Source organism: Branchiostoma floridae, chromosome 2, assembly GCF_000003815.2.
Source record: "Branchiostoma floridae strain S238N-H82 chromosome 2, Bfl_VNyyK, whole genome shotgun sequence".
NCBI lineage: Eukaryota > Metazoa > Chordata > Leptocardii > Amphioxiformes > Branchiostomatidae > Branchiostoma > Branchiostoma floridae.
This window is the reverse complement of record NC_049980.1, coordinates 24449927-24469095: the sequence shown is the minus strand read 5'-3', so window position 1 is coordinate 24469095 and position 19169 is coordinate 24449927. Positions and strand designations below refer to the sequence as shown.

The window sequence follows — 19169 nt, the reverse complement described above, 5'->3', positions numbered from 1 at the left end:
ATGTTATAGAAAATGCATGATACAATAATATTCATTGCACAGACATGAAAGAAATAGTGAAATAAAATATATTGGACAGATTAAGGTCAATATATATTCCATCAACTCCAGCCAGAATACTTGCTCCAAGGCCTTTCTTTCTTAATCCCCTGAAATGATCTTTGAAGTCTTCATTTTGCATGTAGGTCACAGTGTAATCTCTTTATCAGTTTGTTAAGTCCTACTGCTATTATTGAACATTGGCTGTGTGTCCTGAGGCTGTCATCAGCCTGCCCTTACACCTCAATCAAGTAAGGTATTGCCATAAGCCAGCTTGAAGGATGGGATGTTAGGGGTAAACTTGGACACAAAATGTACCAATTATTTGCTTGGGACTTTTACATTAATAAAAATTCATACTGATACATAGCAGGCAAGACTGCAAGCAAAACCAAAACTAAGGGTAGAGGGGTCATCAATAAAACTACATAGTTTGAATGTGGTTGCTGTTGAACTGCCATTTTTGCATTTTGAGGTTTTGAATCTCTTTCTTTCTACTGTATTGCCCTGGTCTCATTTCATTCTTTCCTTCTCATAGAAGTCCTATCTTCCTCTAAATAACAGAAGACATCACATGTAACTTAATAATAGATTTGTTGTTTTAATTGGTCCATGCTCTTGAATAATCACAATCAGCAAAGCCTTGAATCCTTCAAAGAGAATTTGATACCCTCTAAACTGAATACACCAGGGTAGGTGAAATTGACTTTTCTAGATCTGGTCATCATTAAAAATGTATGTTACTAAAGTCATATCACTACATGTACATCAACATCAACGTTAACAGGCTCATATGTAGTCATGTAGTCATTCCATCCTACGTATGGTATGGTATGGAGTATGTGAAGGATGGTAAATTGGGCTATTACTATTAGTACTAAAAATCACTAGGATTCAGAATCATAGGGTCATCTGAAGGGTTGGGGATGTCCATCATTCTACAATGGCCCATATTCAATTTCCGATTACCAAAATGAATCAAATAGAATAGTTTTTCCAATATGAATTCAATCAGTGAAATAGATTGGCATACTTTCATGGAATGGAAAATCTACAGGCATATATGTTCCACAGTTACATATATCTGATAACAATGCTCTTTCAATAGTATGCATAAACGAGTAGATACAACAATCAGTTTGTGCCACATAATTATGCATTCATTACCTCCATGCTATAAATGATGTAGCTACCTGTTGCCATGGAGACAAGACAAACAACCATAAATGTCACATCATTACCATGCTACAACAGGGACCAGCTGGTGTTCTGTTTCCACTTTACTGAGCACCATTTTGGGCATGTACAAAAATATAAGCATGTCCCTGACCTTACATATCATGTTCACAGGGGAGCCAGGAACAGGGGCCAGCTGAAAGTGAATGTCACCTTCCTCACATTGTATGTTTGTCTACAGAATGTTGGCTACCCAAGAAGGTTAAGATATTCTATGCTAAACTTCTTGGTCAACCATGGACACTAGGGCTTCATTCGAAGCAGATACAAATCCCGCCTTGTATTTTAACTTCAGGTATTCCCTGAAATTTATCATTAAATAACATTAAGAAACTAGATCTACAACATTACATCCACTGTAACATATAAACAAATGTATATCTGTGCACTATTGCCAGTGCTTTTAATGCTGAACTTCCCATGCATAGCATAAACCCATTGATTAATAGCAGCACTTTCCATGCATGTGTAACATATAATTGAATATTCCATGTGAAGCACTTCACAAGTCATCCACATAATTACAAACATTAGGTAGCCTCCTTTTTCATGGTTTATCTAATAAGAATTATCTTTAAATTGACCATAGACACACGTATGAGGTAATCCTTTATCAAAATGTTTTTTGTCTTTGGAGTGATGTTTCCCTCAGATAGCCCTTTTGTATGTAGTATCCACCACTTCTCAGTGTAGACTGGAAAAATAAATAAAAAATGGCCAAAACAGGAGGTCTATTTTTCCAGAAGAGTTAACTGTCCAAAGAAGTGTACAGCCATCCACCATGGCCAATCAAATCCTCTGGCAAAATAGACTGCTATTTTTGCAGTCCAGCAAGTGATCTGGTGGAGACTACCTTTTATCCTCTTTGTCTTATAAACGACTCATGGCAGACTGACATGATCTTTCAGCTGCCATGACTGGACCAAAATGTAGAACTAAGCTGATGGGTTATCTACTTCTATTAGCCTACGATGACCTCAATCTTCTGAAAAGCATTAACAGTAATCCTCAGAAGAACCGACGTCAGTTTCGGGACATTGATATGCAAACAGCTCCGGGGAAAAGAATGCTATGGAAGCAAAACTCCATGAGATGAAATTTTAAAAGTCAGGCAAGGAAAAATTGTCACCATCAGGCCTGCAAGACCTTAGTCATAAAAATTATCCAATTTTTGTGATTTGCTACCATTGAATGTTTATTTACATATTATTTGCAAAATTATTCCTCATTTAAGGTCAAGGATTCAAGTAAGGGTTATCAATAAAGGTTATCAAATAGCATTCTTTTCTTGTCTTCCAGATGTATTCTGTCTTCAAACATACATAAACACAAACAGAATTATAATGATAATCACATACCACTTAAAACCTTATCATCCTCCAATTATCCAAAGAAATAAGCTGGGCAGCATCGCTAAATCATTGCCTCATTCTGTGTCAGAAATCCAGGTAAGTTTTGTGCTAAAGCCCCTGTCACACAGCAGGAAAATCGAACTACCATTGAGTGTGTGAGCTGTAATTGGCATTTTCGGCAGTATTCTCTCGATCATTGCACAATTTATAGGGACCAGTCAACATTTGCAGGTCAATAAGCCCTTTTGAGTAGATTTTGTGAGTCAGACACTTTCTGGCAATATATAAATACCGTCAAAGCTTGTTGACCGTGTCAGAGGGGTTAGAGGAAGATCTGTGTATGATTATGAGTACCTGTACCTTTTTGGAGGTCATCCTGCAGGTTCTGCATCAGGTTAGCAAAGTTGGAGGCAGAGTAGGAGCAGGTCAGCACCTGGGACATGATGGACAGTTCCAGTGGTCTGCAGACTTAAAGTTAAGACTGAAGCTTCGCTGTGCTGGCACAGCTGTCCGAGAAGGTGACAGCTAAGGAAAAGTACCAGTGGCCTGGATACTTAAGAGTCAGGTTGAATGAAATGCTGCAATCCTGACACAGTTGCGTAAGAGATGTCAGCTAAGATCCAGCATGTATCAAGATGCAGTTTGAAATCTTACTGTACTGGCACAGCTGCCCGAAGAGTCTGAGTAAAACAGCTGCAGGACAGCACAAGTAGGCTGAACAGTCTGGAATCTTGCTGTAACACAGCTGCTGGCAGTGGCATCAGTAGAGAAATGGCATACAAGAAAGCTGGAGGACAACTCCCTTCTTTCACTAAAAATTTTTTCTCACTTTTTAAGCGTGTCCCAAAAGTTTGATGTTAATCTTTTAAGCACAGTCAAAATATTCAATTGACAGAGCACCACCTAATGAGAATATAGTAATGCATGGATGCATCCTCTTGATGGGTGTCTTGTCAAAATCCCTCAGTACTGGAGCGAAGGTGTCGTCTCCACCACACTGTATCACGTAGCATCACCAGAGGTCCTCCTATCGTTAATCCATGATTAGTACAATGAGACCAAGCTTGGCTAAGTCAGAGGTGAGGAGGGTGAATCCCACGTCCACTGTCACTGAAGCTGTCCCACTGTAATATCCCAAATGATGGATAATACAGGTGTATTTGAACCGTGAGATTCCAGAGGTAATGATGACTAGCTCTGCTAAAATCCACCTTTCCTCTAGGACGGAGAATGGAGTCGACAGATGTACTTGCAATCCTCGCGAGCTAGATATCCAGCACGGGTTTTGAGATGCCGGTGCAATGCGGTCACATACACTGCATGGATGCAGAATTACAAATGAGAAGCAATGGTAACCGGATGAAACCACTCTAAAAAGGAGGGGGGTCGGTACAGAAGGGGGCGTGGCCTCTTTTGGCCGCTCCAATGGACATCTGCAGATGCCAAACCCGACAATAAACTAAATGACCTGTAAAATCAATACCACAATCTTGTTGCCATGGAGAAGAGGGCGGGGCATATCTCCCAATATGACGATCCAATGAGCTGGAATGGTGCAGTCCCACAGGATGTATGGACATTAGATTCAGGCTGGCAGCTCAGTCCCCGATGGATGGATCTATCAGAACAGGATCCATCTCTGGCCAATTTGCCTGGCCTTCTGCTTACAGTAACACATTACCTATACTGCCCTGGGGGAGCCAGGTCTCTGGGGGTTTGCAAAACCTTATTATGTATTTATGAATTGTGACGATACGTACAATAAATCGTGTTATGTTTCTACCAGTAGTGGAACATCCTGGTAGAGCAGTACAAATGGAAAAAAAAGATGCGATAGATAACTGTGTTCTGTATGGCAATAAATGAATTTTCAGGAGCAAAAAACATTATCATAGTTGAAGATTGCCACAGCCTTCAGGCAATACACGTACACACATTTATATATCAGCAGGAAGCAATTGTAGCATCATGGAACAAGTTTGAAGAGCGAATCCTGTCAGAAATTGCTGTGAATAAATGTGTGAGAGCTCTGTGACACACACAAATTTCTGCGGAATCGTACTGTGGTGTGTGAAGCATATTCCACAAAAATACCTCTCAGAAACCTATAGCCATAGGTCAGTTTGTCAAAGACAACTTTGGACTCTTGAAGTAATAAAATTCAAACCACTTTGTTCTGTTCATGATCATGTGCTGTATACATAACTGACAGTTCTAACAAACTGTGGGACAATTGGCTTGACAGACCATTTATCAACTTCTCCTATCTGCAACTATCATCAGACTTATTGATCTGCAATTACTGTCATCACATTAATTATGTAAATGAGGCAACCTAACTGTCCTCACACTACCATCAATTATCCTGATTAAAATGGGTGTTGCAAGGTCAAAACAAAATAATTCCTTTTTGAGGCTAAATGATGGAATGGGAAAAATGGTAAAATACAATGACTTGATGAAAAGCTCATGAAAAGACCCATAAATGTCATGGAAACTACATAAACTGCCCATAACATATTTTGTGAGCATTTCTGTATCCTTCACATGGGGGCTACTTTCGTTATTGTTTGTTTTTGTAAGTTTTGTTCCAAGACCTGGTGAGACATCAAAACTTGTGGTGCTAAATAGCATGTAGAGAACTATACCCTAAAATGTTTTTATGACAGCTGACAGGACAGTATACCTAATATTTGAACCCTACCATACATTGCATGACGTAATGCTTGAGTTATATTGGCAAACGTCTGGAAATTTAAGTTCAGTTTATTTTCAAAATACCGGTAGTACAGGCTATCACTTGTACTATCTATATGATATTATTGAGCATGTACAAAATTGAATCAAAAAGAACATGAAAAGGTTGAAAATCTATTTCCGATTGTAAGTAGCCCAACATAAATCTACTCCCGACATTACCATTCTGCTCACATAAACAGCATCTGCAGTCCGACAGCAGACCCAGAGTTTAGTGTGCCTGACGTAGACAGATCACTAGCAATGGCCAACCATTTAGTCCCTGACAGTGATACGCCATATCTATAATCGTTTGTTTAGAGAGAAGTTTTATAGATTGACTCACAGTTTTATCCACCAGGCATCACTGGAAATCCAACCTCCCCCTTTGTTATTAGGGAGGATCAGAAAGGTATGCATACTGTAGGAGAGAGGGCTGCGCAGGTAATTGTCTGTGAAGGTCGTATTTTCTGGTGGTCACACGTCTGTAGGTACCATAGCATACCACTTATTGATTCCACAAGCACTAACCCTGCTCACTCACAGCTATCTGTCTCCATAACATTCACAGTGCCCATCCTTACATAACGTACTAGCACTTAAATGGAAGCACTTGAATTGCCTGAAGCGCTGCTGGAAAATACACGTACAATGCTCTAAATTTGTTTGGAGACCCTTCAAGCCATGACTTTCCCCATTTAAAGCCCTTTGGTAGCTCTCAACCACATAAATAACATCAGTTAGTGACCTGCATATATCACTCAATTTATTTTAGCATAGTGGGAATGGCACGGTAGCAAAGCGACAAATCAGGAGATTGGTGTGGAAGGGGGGGGTCTTGGTCCTTCCACGGTGAGATTTGAAGATGTAGAGTTAAAAGTTAGGATTTTTGGGTCAGTTTTGAGTGGCATATCATCACTTTTCATTGTTCAGACATTGATTATTCATTGTTGAACAAGCAAATGACAGCAAAACACCACTACACTTGTTAAAAATTAGCGTAGTGGCCCTTATTTTAGCGTAGGGGTCACAAATTTTAGCGTAGTGGCCCACTACGCTAAAATGCACTAGCTAGAACCCTGTTAGTGACCTGCATACATCACCCAATACAAGTAACGTTACATGAGCACAAATTGCGAGGTAAAAATACCTACCAGAATACTGAAGAAAAATCCCCCCCCCCCCCCCCGAAGAAAACCAATATCAACTTCACAAATTCAACTTTAGTTGAAGTCAGTACATTTTAAGTCCGGTGCCTTTAATTTCCTGCACATGCTGTGTCTATTGAAGTCCTTAGCATTATTTGCAGACCCTGGGTCTTAAATTACAATAAATCATTGTGCAGAGCCCTGCAATTTACAGCCGGAATATATACTTAAATTCATATTTGCATTCCAACACAAGACTCAAGAGCACTACCGGTAATTCAAGCCACCTGCTTTGCCATGACATTGATCCTATAGCGTATAGTTAGTTTGTTCCATCATGGTTCGTCAGGAATTAATCTGAGTAGGATTTCTTCAGATCATGCTCACTCAAACTCACTGAACTGAATGTTCAGATGTTTAATGCAAGTCCATTACTTGCTATATGGCATTAAATGTACATTTGGCTGATGTAATGGTGGAACCTCTGACCTTTATCATGCATCCTGTGATGTCACTACAACTGTGATGACTGCTCCTGGGCAGAGGGTTGTCCTGGGGCAATTCTCACTTCCAATGGGAGGAGGGGGTGGGGTGGCTGGAGTCAACTGTCAGTCCCTCTAATAAGACAATTTGAAAAAAAAATTATTGCTAAAATCTATAATACACAGTTTTTGTGGTAAAACTAAGCCACAAGCTAGCCCTTATCTTTCAGACTATAGATCCAACCATGAGTGCATAGAAACTTCATTTTGGAAGTCCAAGTTCATCAGCTGGAAGACCAAAGATAACAAAGCCACAGTCAAGTCAAAATACCTGCAGCATTGCCATATATTGGATTATATTAGCAACAGATGTTGGAACCCAGAATTAAATGGGCTCATTTCATGCTGCTGTATCACTTACAAACTTGTACAGGTAACTGTAGACTTTGTGACAAGCTTGATATTCCACAGTCAAGGCAGTGGCTGACAGCTTGCCCAATAATTAAAGTAATAGAACACCCAGAAAAAATTATCAAGACTATAGCTATGGCTTGATGAATAGGGGTGGGTACTGGTACAGAAAATTCAGGTCCAGGTACGATCCAGGTCTAGAGGATCAGGTTCAGGTCCGGACCTGAACCTGGACCTACTAGTAATTGTTTGTGAATGGCCAATACTCAAAACAATGGTCCATTTCACTACAAAGAAATCTGCTTGGTGGAGTATCCTATCTTCACGTAAACAACGCCTCTGTTAAGTTACACCAAGTTTAACGGTGAAAACTTGATAAAAATGACTCAATTCTCTTTGGTGCTCTTATTATTTTGTTGCTCCGATAAGCCTAAAAACACATGAACGCCTGCCACTGTAGTGCTCGTATTTGTTCATTTTCTAATTGGTCCAACATCGATCCGATCCACTGAATTTTTTCAGGTCCAGTTTTTCTGGACCGGTCCAACAAGAAAAAACGGTTTTGTACTGGTACCCACCCGTATTGATGAATGTTGAAAGCCTCAGCACATTGATCCCACATGAGATGGCAACCAGGCAGAAATGGATTGAACATCTATACAACATTTCATCCTTTAACTCCTATCTATTGCAATGCTACAATAAGGCATGTGTGCAGTACATCATATCACAAGGACAAGTACTGAACTGGACCCACCAAATCTGGCAAGTATTCATTGTAGAAAGCTGGGACACATAAACTCCTGTATGCATGTCTACTTAGTATTTATTGGGAGAAGTCGGTACAGACCTTTCCATTCTCATTCCGTCCTGTGTCTTTAATTTCCTGCACATGCTGCGTCTATTGAAGTCCTTGGCATTATTTGCAGACCCTGGGTCTTCATTACAGTAAAACACTGTGCAGAACCCTGCAATTTGCAGCCTAAATGTATAGCTAGCTTCAACATATGGAATGGCACTTTAACAAGGACAACTTGGAGAAGTCAGCAGGAGGTCTTGTGTTTAGACTTGGGCTTCCTGCAAGTGAAGTATGGCTGTTGACCTCTTCTGAACTTCTCTAAACATAAACACTAGCTCCATCTGGGTGGTTCAGTAAATGTAGGAGTAAACAACTTGTTCCTTTTTTTTGCTGGTGAAATAGGAGCTATTTTGGAAATAGACTTGAGGGTCTCTGGTATTTACCACACCTGTGGCTTATATTGCTTCTCTTTGTTTCCCACAGTGGGTTGCACATAACCAGTCTTCATCCAAAAATAACAATTCTAATGCTTTACCCATGTCTAGTGGGGTGGTGGTGGTGCCAAATTCAGCATTGAGAACTGCAGTTCACAGGATTCCCATACTCAGTTCCTCTTTGATTCCTGCTTTCAGACTACTGCTCCCTTGTTGCATCGGGACTTAACGATATTCTACATTATATTACATTTAAATAGTGATGGATTTCAGTCCGGTCCAAGACCACTTTCATTGCAAAGGTATTTCTGTAAAGAATCTCCCACAAGAACCTGAGTTCTAAGCATTTTGGTCTTGTAATCACTGCCTCACTAGATGGTTGTAAATTGGTGTTCAGGGGTCACGATTCCTGCGTGGTTGCTTCCAATACTTTTGCAAGAATGGTAGGAATTGGCAGTGTGAGCTTGGCTACTCACACTATGGAGTGCTTTTCACTGACAAGTAAAGGTTATCCCTTTGAGTTCCTTGGTATGGTGTATCTATCTTCTCCTTCAAGAGTCCTTGTCAATAATGTTTATACTGGACCAAAATTGGGCAAGATCCAAAGTAATTTGGGTCAGGACCCTGATCAGAATGGGTCAAAGTCTGGCATCTTCAAAGTGGAAATCCAATCTTATGTCAAAAACCAACACCAACTTCAGGCTAGTAGTAGTACCCTAAATGGGGACATGTCTGGAACTAGTTCACTTAAAATTTGAATTCTGACTTTTTCAATAACTTACACATTCCCAGGAAAAGATACAACTGAGTGAAATGGCTGCATTCCATCCAAAATTCAACATTCCAAGATAATGTACTTTGTTTGCCATCGGACAGAAAAATCGTGACCTGCATTTTGAAGAATGTAAACAAACCTGTCCTGCACAGCTCAAGGGTATCATATGTTTTAATCAAACATAGTTTGTAGCTATTTGGAATCTAGGGTACAGTACAGTTAGCCTGGGTACCATCCTATTTCTACCGGGGCTCTTTACACTCACTTCCCTAAAAAAATAGGGTAGCGACTAGCGAGTGTAAGGAGCCCCGGTATAATACGGCTACAGTACAGTGACTGAGTGAGAACTAGTTTTTTTTTTATTTTGACCTCAGAAAATGGCATTGCATCTTAGAGTAATAGATCAAAGTGTGTACTGAATGTGCTGAAGTAATCTTCCATTGCAGTTGATTGACAGGGCTGTAAAACTAAAACTAGGAAAGGTGAAATTTTAAAGATTATTTGGACACTTCTGTCACCAGCACACCTGTGTTGTGAAATAGTTAGTGATTATGATGAAAATGGACACTAACAATAAAGAATACATTGCAACAGTTTTATGATCTGGTGTCCAACATTCATGCAAACACCTGTACCCCATCAACACCTTGCCATGATTGGTGTAATGTTTGCAGCAGCCTCCCATGGTGCACCAGTGGCCAGGAATGTCTGGCATGTGGGTCTTTACCATGTAAACAAAGTGGGAGGGGGGCGTCCGGAACTGTTGGGGGATGGCGGTGCCGCAGTGTACATCTGTCTGCACACCAGCATTCGCTGCAAAACGAAGTCGAGGTCTTGGACTGTTCTACCAATTTCCAACGTTTCATATATCACCTCACTGTGATTGTTTGAGGTCTCTGTCAATGTAGCACAACGCAAAATGGTCAACACCCCTACCATGTTGTTCTGACCCACACCCCCAGGCCAAATGGCGGAGCGGCCAACCCTCTCCCTCCCCCGGGCGAAGGGTACCGTTATAATCCTGATAAGCCAAGTTTGGCTGGCGGGAGGCCATGCTTCATCACGCCTAGGCCCCCATCTGGCCCCCTTGCACACTACAAACGTCCCTCACCGCTGAGAAATACAGCGAAATAGGCAGTCCAATTGACGAGTACTAACACGGAGGAATCAGACAGGCGGAAACCACTGGTTGCATTTTCCAGCTGGCTACGTGGCCTGGTTTTTCACGCCCGTGTTTGTTTATGCGCGGAAGACCCAAATGATTAATCAGAAAAAATGTCGAGAGATTCCTCAAGTGTCAGACAGAAATGTGGGACAAAATCAGGAATGCGTGGCGACAACGTATCAAACACGCCAGAGTTTGGATAGTTGAACTGGAGGATCGGGGGTGGAGGGACCTCCACAGTATCTGACCCCTCCCCTGCTATCCCCATCCAAACTCATTTCTCCAAGACATGGAAGAAAGATGAAAGCTCCTCAACGGAATGCTAAGTCGGAGAGAGAGGCTTAGCAGCTATGTTGCGTGATATCATGATACTCTTCGAGGTCTCCAAATTACCCTGAGGAATCGAAAATACATACTTTTGTTGCCCGAAGTGTTGTCGTTCCGCCGAATCTGCCTCTCTCAGCCTAGTGATTACTTCCGGAGACTGACGTCTCTCCCGCCCACAGATCTCGCCTTATCGCGCACTCAGAATTACTTACTTCCCCGATTATTGGCTTTCTAATCACATGAGTTCAGAACTTACGAACCGGGCCATTAGCAATCCCGGCCAGCTCTCTCGTCGGCAGCTCAGCCCGCTGCAGCACGCTGAGATGGCCCTGCTCGCCCCGCCACCCCCAGCAGATGATAATGAGTTAGGCCTGCAAAGGTCAAGCATGTGCAACAGCGCCACACAACGGATGTTTACCGTCAAAACAGGGGGGACGCTACAGCAATCCAGTTCACTAGTACTAGTACTGTATTTGAAAGCTAAGAATGTTTGGGGTAAAGAAAAGCGAAAGAAGGGTATGACTGGATAGCAGCAATTGCAGAAAGTCGAACTGAAAGAAGATTGTGATTGGATATTGAACAACTGCAGAAAACTGAACCTCCTTTCTATTTATATAATAAAAATAAATTCTCATAATTCTGCAGGTTGCCATAATACTGCCACTAGAAAAAAAATCATGAAATTTAAGTGATTTATAAAGTAATCCTGATGTATCAGCAATTCAGATATTTGGGTGTTCAAGACAATCTTCAGTACGTCTATATAACATTTTTTCTGTGGCCGTATTTCAGCTCCTGGTGGAGTTAAATATGACCCAAATATGAGAGTTGATGTTACACATGATTGTACAGAAATTACCAGATTCGGTTAGAAAAATAGCTTGATGGCATCTATTAGCGATGGATTATGCAGGGAGTATCAATTTCTCCAATACCAGAACTCTGCGTTTTTTTTATTCCAATAGTGGGCTAGTTCTGGCACAGAAAAATAAACTAGAAATGGAGCAAAAACAATGTTTCCCTTCTGTGAAGTTAAACATCATAATTAATACTTCATGCAGCAGAGACATACTTCAAAATAAGGTAGAGACTGGGAAGCGGTGCTTTACAAGAGTGGAACATGTTTTATTTTAAGAGTAACACTTATAATAGTATGAAATGTAGATATCATAAGAAGGGTGGCACAAACGTTGACAGAAGAGCAAGTTACAACACAGTACAGTATATCTTTTGGTTCTTGATATTGAATCTAAGAAGTCCTAAATCTAACTGGTCGATTGAATCACAATATGAGAACTGCTACAAATTTGCAACAATTTGTATTCTCCGAAGCTGGGCTTATAAAATTACATGTAGCACATGTCAGAGTAACCATTTACTCAGAGTATCATTTACATCTTACACACCTTGGGTCCAGGATGAAAATACTGGGTTGACACAAAAACATTTTATTTCCCTTTGATGAAAGATGAAGCATAATATACCTGTCCCATGCTCCAACATACTTTGTGCCTAAATAACTTCATTCTTATAGGTGTTTCTACCAGTTAATGTCAGGAACTGACATAAAATATTTCTTTGCAAAAACTAGAAACATATGTTAAGTTGTGCTGCAGACAGAATGCAATCGTTAAAAAATGGACTATGTAAGATTTAGGATCTGTTAGGATTCATACAGATATACTACATCATACATGTGCATTAAATTGACAGTCACAAGGGAATGGTTTAGTCTGGAACCCAGGATCTTAAGAGGACCAAAATTTCAGGCATCATGGAGTACAGGAATTTGTTGTGCTTGCATGTACATTCTGTTCAGTTGTACTGAATGGCTCAATCACATAGGCAACAAAGTAATCCATTCATAATCTGATGAATTGGAATAAGAGAATGACCTTTAAACACAAAGGATGTCTACATGATAATTTGGTGATTTATGCTGTCCCACACATCCAAGGATCTTATCAGAGGACTGGCCCCATACATGTTTTCACAGTCTTTTAATATTGTTTCATACAATAGAGATCCTTACGATACAAACTTTTGGAATAATGTACTACAAGTACCCCTTCATAGTCACACCTGAACCCAATATTGCTACTAGTAGTATTTTTTTTTATTTGAGTCATTGTCAATAGGACACATTGGAAAATAGTGATGTCTACAAAAACTGCAAATTTATTTACCATTTACACTTATGACTAGCAGGTTACTAGTATCTGTCAATCACACTTCAGGGCAGAGCTGCCAAATGAAGTATGTAACACCACAGTTAGATATCACAGTTATCACATGTCCAATGTCTCTGGGCTATAGGTACATGTTTACATATAAATCTTCTATAAATCTTGAAGGAGTCTGTCACAATGCCTTTAGTCTGTACTGCAGTCCAAATTTCAGTGTTGAGCCTCTCATCTGCTGGCACCAGACTGTGAATTCCTGGGTCATGATTTTTGCCTTCTTATTCTTGACATCCTCACTTGGGAAAAGCTCCACAGGAATATCACTTGGCAAATCAACAACAGCTCACCCCCACAAATGGAAATGGTTTCTTCCTGATAGCTCCTTGTGCATGAAACAAAACGATGGCAAAAGAAAGACAATTCAGGTGCCTGCATAGTTGTCAGCACAACCAGCAGTATTTTGAATACAAAATGAAAAACAGAAAGTGCTGAACTGAAGAAACCATAGACCTCTCCTAAACCAGTAGTGAAGGTGTGGGCTTCTTTCCTGGCCAAGCTTCCTTCGCATATTTCTTTTTCTTTGGTTCAGAGGATGAGACTTCTGTACTGATAACTGTGGCATGGTGGGTAGCGGGAAGTTCAGGCACAGGTGTCAAGTCAACTTCTGGTGCCAAGTTTGGTCTGAATCCGCTGAAGACAGAGGAACCGATCATCCCAGCTGTTGGAGATGTAGGAGTGTGTGCATCACCCGAGGATGACAGATCACTGTACAAACCTGCATCAGATACAGAAGTCATATTAAGTTTCGCAGTTGAAATTATCATTAAGAAACAAACTGACTTTCAATCGAGGCCAGTTTCTGATAGTTTTCAAGTGTAAATCATGGCTAGTTTCCAATTCAAATTTCTAATGCATGATTTTTGTGTCTGTACATTTTGCATCATAATTACAATGACATCAAATCAAACTTTGAGAAACATAGGTCAAATGAGTACAAAACCAATTACTGGACATGTCTTTGATAAGTTGTCCTTTTGCTCCTAGGAAACAATGAAAGAGCACACATTATGTCAGAAGACAGTGCTTAAACTATAACAGACTGAGCCCACACATACCTGGTGTGTAGAATTGCTGCATACGTTTGGCCATGGAATCTGGTGAAGTGGGGATGTCTTCTGCTTTCCTTTTCTGTAGGATATAACATTTTGTTAGCCACAGGTTCCTTTATGATGATTTGGTATAAATGCATTAATCCTTCCCTCCTTATTCAGAGAACTGTCTTCCTTACAATGCATCAAGCCTTCTATTAGAATCCTGCTGACACCAAATTTGCATTGGTTCAGACAGCAAGGAGCTGGTAGTAATCTAACACTTCCCCTCTCAAAAGCCACTTTTTAAAAAAGATACAGTACGCATGATTTCTATTACCTTTATCATGCTATTATGAACCGATGAAACAGGCAATTGAACTAAATCTTGCACCCACTAAGATGTTAAGTTTCCCACTCACCTTGACTGGAATAACCTCTGTGGATACCAAGTTTCTGAACCTGCCCACACTGGGGTCAACGTCCTCTGGGTTAATAACCTCTTCATCATCCATGAATCTGACTGACTGCATGCTTTTTCTCTTTCTCTTGATGGGAGAGGGAGTGACTTCTAGGTTGGGCTCTTCCACACTGTATACTGTGATTCTCTTGTTATGGGCTGTGTTGAATTCTGTCAAGTTCTGCATTTAAATGATAAAATATACAAAAGAAAAGAATATGCTTAATATGTTGCAAGGTACTCTCTTTATCACAAGATAGCATGTTGCTTCAACGATAAAACAGCGGAAAGTCTCTGAGACAGTGTTGACAATTGAAGTAATAAACACTGCACTTTGCTCACTAGAAAAGTTGGTATCAAATGTTATGATGCAGTTAAAAGATATTTTGCAATCTGTACCTGAAGAAATGACACTTTGTAATACCAGTATCTCTCACTATGCATATACAGTAGTTATATATGTAACATGTAAGATGCAAGTAATTTACATCCAATTCCGTCTCCTCTTCCGGTAGCCCCAGCAATCCTGTGGAAATCTCTTCCTCTCCAACTGTTTCTGTGTCGTCTGACTTTACAGTAGTGACTGTCTGTGGCTTCTCACGCAGGACGTAGGTCCGAGTGGAGGCTCCAAACCTCAGGACAGAGTCCAGGGGAACTTGCTGGGGTTTGCTTGGCTCCAGGCGGATGTTACCAATGTGGGTACCGTGTGCTGGAAAGTGTGTAAAATGTGTAATGTAACAACAGTTCTAAAGTAACAGATTTATATATTACAGAGAACACAGAATATGTAGCAGAATTTGTCTAGAATGGTGCAGAAAGAAAATTATGAAGATTACTATGACCTCTACCCAGCCATGAAATGAATGAATAAATTTCTTGAATTGCTGATTTCATTTGATGTTGATATCCTGGGGTTGTAACACAAATGAGTGACATTTCCTCTGGTGAAATTAAACAGAAAAACCATCAGGAAGCTTAAGTGGAAACTGACAGTGTACTCATCTCATCTCTGCAGTGTAATAAAGAAAAATGTGCTACCAGGCTAGAATATATACTCACTGCTGTTCAAGTCTATGAGAAAAGCTCTGTTGAGGTGCTTGTGCCAGACCAAGGCTGCATGGCATCTGGAGCAGGACTGGTGATCAATACAGAAGTCACACATCTTGGAGTTCCTCCCGAAAAGGTAGTACTTCTTCTCGTCAATGATCAGTTTCTGAAATAAGAAGAAATTGAGAAATAAAGATCTATGTAAAAAGTTCCTTCAAAGAAAAACATATCTCTGCCTTTTTTTTGCGACAACAATATATAAAATTATGTACCAAGATTACTAGTATTCACAAACCCACTCTGACGTGGGACCTTCTGAATTGAAAAAAATGTAATTTCCTGAATATGCTACATTTGTAACAATAATTATATGCTCTTGCAAAAACTCACCTCTATCATCTTGTCTCCTTTGATGACATCTAAGTGGAGCCCTGCTGGAGGTTTCCCAGCCCTGGAGCATGTAATACAGTAAATTATGTTGTGAACCCTCCATGATAAATAATGAGTAGAGTAGGTCTCATGAACACATGTATGCCAAACTTCATTAGACTAAGAGTAGACTCGAGAAACTGTTAAATTCCAACATGCATATCATAGATGGGCTTCATCTAAATGTTAACTCTCTGCATACAAATAGATGATACAAACATAGAAATAATATTGCGTATTTATGAAATAACAAACAAGAGGCAGACGTGCCCTACGTGCGTGCAGGTAAGGTGATTATCATGGCATGCTGTGGTTGATCACGGAGTGAAGATAATTTGGTGAAGGGCAACAAGCTTGGGCACGCAACAGTCCTGTGGTTTGGACTTTGCTAAAAGACTAATGATTTATCTTGAAGCTTGAAGCCCTGAAGAGGCAGTGAAGACGTAAAGCCATTGTCCAAAGTCTCCGAGCTGTTGCACCACGTACACATGTGCATGTGTGTATCATTTTTATGCGCGGCAAATGTGGTGTTTTTGTTGAGCCAACATTCGAAAGAGAAATACGTCCCGTCACCGCGCATCTGCGAACAGAAGTTTTCCTGGTTAACTATGATGTTCTTGTCAATAATCAAGTTACGACTTACCAGGACGGCACATCGAAAGGTGGAGGCAGAAGAGGGTCGGGCTCCGCTCTACTCTGCTGCTTCTCTCGTTTCTGGCTTTTTTCCGACGCCATTTTGCTCAGTGAACCTAATTACAAACGCAACGACGGCAATGACACTTTCCCTCATGTAGTCAACATAAGCATATCATGTCAGAACAAAAGGTACTGTCGTTATAAATTAATACAGAGCCCATATTGCTAAGTTATTTGAGCTGTTTACTGTCGAAAAGAGAACTTTCAGTATCTTCAGTACATTTTCATTTTACTGCGGTAGAGGCAGATAAACATGTGTCGTGTTGCATGTTGGGATAGTTTTCCCATCTGTGAGGTGAGGGAAGGGGGAGTGGTGGGGTCTGCTGCAATTTTTGTGAATTTTTGATTGTTTTTCATATTAATTTTATCTGTTTGTGTGTTAACAACAGCAACAATACTAAGTCAGTAACTCAGAGCTGAAAAACAAGATTGCAACCGTCATAGTAACGTTAAACTGTATTGTTCCAGTTAACGTTAACCATATGTAACTGAAGGTGTGAAAGTTTGTCTGTGTCAATTCTGAATATTATCCCAGGTATAACATATACTTTGTGTGAGAAATATTCCTAGGTCACGAACAAGTATTGATCGAGAAAGACTCGCACAACTAACAACATTGACCCTTTAAATAGCAAAATACCTCCTGGTCTCACCACTAATCCACACTATTCATACAGGTGTGAGCCCTGTTGTGAGAGTACCAGGCAAAGGTGATCACCATGACTGACTTTGTCTCCATTGGGTTTGCACTTGTTGTGGCTGCGGGTGGGATCCTAGGCTATGTAAGGAAAGGTGAGTTAGTGTGTCTCCTTACGAATTACATTCCCCAGTATAACATTACAATCTTACACAGGTTTGAGCCCGTCGTAGAAGTGCCAGCTGATCACCATGACTGACTTCATCTCCATCGGATATGCAGTCGCTGTTGCTGCAGGTGGGATCTCGGGATATGTAAGGGCAGGTAAGTGTGGGTAGATCGAGAAGGTTAAGTGCATGCCTATAGTATAAAGTAAATTAAGGTAAGGCATTACTTTAGCTGACTATCATGACTGATATGCTACATGTATGTCATTACCAGCACTTTCAATCAAGTGAATAAGCTGTGATGAATCTTTTTCTTAAATGAAAATGTTTGATTAGATTTAGAAAGCAGATTCAATGCGATGGTTGGTATTTCCTAATTGAATATTGATAGTACTAGACAGTATTGGAATGACTCAATCATTTCTTTAATTACTTGGTCATAGATTGATAGAACAAATCTACATACATGTAGCACCCAGTGGATTATTACATGTGATCTACATACTTCTCTTCTGTCCCATGTGCTGTCCAGGCAGTGTCATGTCGCTGGGAGCAGGCCTGGTGTTTGGGGGACTGATGGGTGTGGGAGCATACCAGACATCTGTCAACCCCAACAACTACCTGCTGTCTCTGGGTAAGGTAACAACATTATAGACATACAGGTGCACTGATATATACTATACTGGTACCTTATGCTGTTTTTGTTGGGGGTTGGGAAACAAAGGTGGTGTACTCTGTCTACAGGGTAACTAATTTGATTATATCATATGTATGATTTGTCATACTAAATAATAAATACAGAAGAAGGAAGAGACATGAACCATGTCAAACAATAAAATTGTTGTGAGACACGTGGAAAGCCCTGCAGAAGTCTAGCTGGCCTTGTCGGCGATGAACGGAGCATCCGTCATGATGAAAAGGACTGATTATGTTGATGATGACTAAATACAACCATGCATCTTCAGGAAGTGTTGATCCTTTTTCCTCACACTGGTCATTGTTCAATATGAAGTAAATGAGATATAAACACTCTGCCTTTTTTTCTCCATTCCTCAGGAACTTCTGGAGTACTGACTGCTGTGATGGGTTCAAGGTTCATCAACTCTGGGAAGTTCATGCCTGCAGGCCTGGTGGCAGGGCTGAGTCTCCTGATGGTGGCCAGGTTTGGGTACAGGGCCATCTCCAACTGAGCTGGGACTACTTTGGTAGAGACTACTGTAAAAGCAAGGCAGAATATATTTGGAACTGACCAACAAAAAGATATGACTTTTGTTGAGATGATCAATAAAGTCACTGCTTTACCAAATTACTGACTGGTATTTTTTCCTCATTTATTTATTCGTGAATTTTTAGAGCCTTTGGTTATTCAATCCAACCAAGGAGGTTATATAGGATATAACCGTTAACCTCCTTGATCCAACTCATGACAGTAACATTACTTATTAGCAATGACGTTATATAAGGTCATTGTTATTACCAAGGCAAGCAGGTTAGGGCCAATCTCCAAGCAGATCCTAAAGTAGCATATGCCAGCTTTGTATCTTTAATATGGCACCAT

The 19169-nt window shown here is 40.4% G+C and overlaps 3 protein-coding genes across 13 annotated transcripts in view; 1 reads left to right on the top strand and 2 right to left on the bottom strand.

Annotated features, from left to right (window-relative positions):
• Window positions 1-11300, bottom strand: part of LOC118408327 (dystrobrevin beta-like) — a 31574-nt gene extending 20274 nt beyond the window's left edge. Inside the window, exon 1 of one of the 9 annotated variants that reach the window (XM_035809059.1) lies at window positions 10994-11300. Coding sequence is in view for 7 of the 9 variants with exons in the window: in XM_035809079.1 (XP_035664972.1) it covers window positions 2988-3069 (82 nt within the window). In the remaining 2 variants the exon portion in view is untranslated. Of the gene's footprint in view, window positions 1-2987; window positions 3388-7000; window positions 7138-10993 lie in introns of those variants that run through there. The other 8 variants (XM_035809068.1, XM_035809040.1, XM_035809079.1 and 5 more) reach the window with 8 other exon arrangements.
• Window positions 11301-12008: 708 nt separating this feature from the next.
• Window positions 12009-16942, bottom strand: LOC118408356 (nuclear inhibitor of protein phosphatase 1-like). Its single transcript, XM_035809107.1, has 7 exons — window positions 16755-16942; window positions 16073-16133; window positions 15695-15848; window positions 15124-15344; window positions 14598-14816; window positions 14203-14275; window positions 12009-13862 (listed from the first exon to the last, which is right to left on the bottom strand). Exons 1-7 carry the CDS (start codon window positions 16844-16846, stop codon window positions 13603-13605), a joined length of 1080 nt encoding a protein of 359 aa, XP_035665000.1. The 5' UTR covers window positions 16847-16942; the 3' UTR covers window positions 12009-13602.
• Window positions 16943-17078: 136 nt separating this feature from the next.
• LOC118408372 (transmembrane protein 14C-like) lies at window positions 17079-18811 on the top strand. Of its 3 annotated transcripts, none has more exons than XM_035809147.1 (4): window positions 17079-17102; window positions 17661-17768; window positions 18144-18245; window positions 18668-18811. In XM_035809147.1, exons 2-4 carry the CDS (start codon window positions 17696-17698, stop codon window positions 18799-18801), a joined length of 309 nt encoding a protein of 102 aa, XP_035665040.1. In that variant the 5' UTR covers window positions 17079-17102; window positions 17661-17695; the 3' UTR covers window positions 18802-18811. The 3 variants fall into 3 exon arrangements, with proteins under 3 accessions (XP_035665040.1, XP_035665049.1, XP_035665033.1); XM_035809140.1 differs by lacking the exon at window positions 17079-17102 and adding an exon at window positions 17364-17517; XM_035809156.1 differs by lacking the exons at window positions 17079-17102; window positions 17661-17768 and adding an exon at window positions 17307-17599.
• The last annotated feature ends 358 nt before the right edge of the window (window positions 18812-19169 follow it).

Excerpts from the sequence above, each read along its gene's own strand:
- LOC118408356 (XM_035809107.1), bottom strand. The coding sequence starts at position 16,846 with ATGGCGTCGGAAAAAAGCCAGAAACGAGAGAAGCAGCAGAGTAGAGCG. Across the intron at positions 16,134-16,754 it reads CCTTTCGATGTGCCGTCCTG|GGCTGGGAAACCTCCAGCAG; the intron begins GTAAGTCGTAAC and ends TACATGCTCCAG. Across the intron at positions 15,345-15,694 it reads TCTCATAGACTTGAACAGCA|CACACGGTACCCACATTGGT; the intron begins GTGAGTATATAT and ends CACACTTTCCAG.
- LOC118408372 (XM_035809147.1), top strand. The coding sequence starts at position 17,696 with ATGACTGACTTCATCTCCATCGGATATGCAGTCGCTGTTGCTGCAGGT. Across the intron at positions 17,769-18,143 it reads CTCGGGATATGTAAGGGCAG|GCAGTGTCATGTCGCTGGGA; the intron begins GTAAGTGTGGGT and ends TGTGCTGTCCAG. Across the intron at positions 18,246-18,667 it reads CAACTACCTGCTGTCTCTGG|GAACTTCTGGAGTACTGACT; the intron begins GTAAGGTAACAA and ends TCCATTCCTCAG.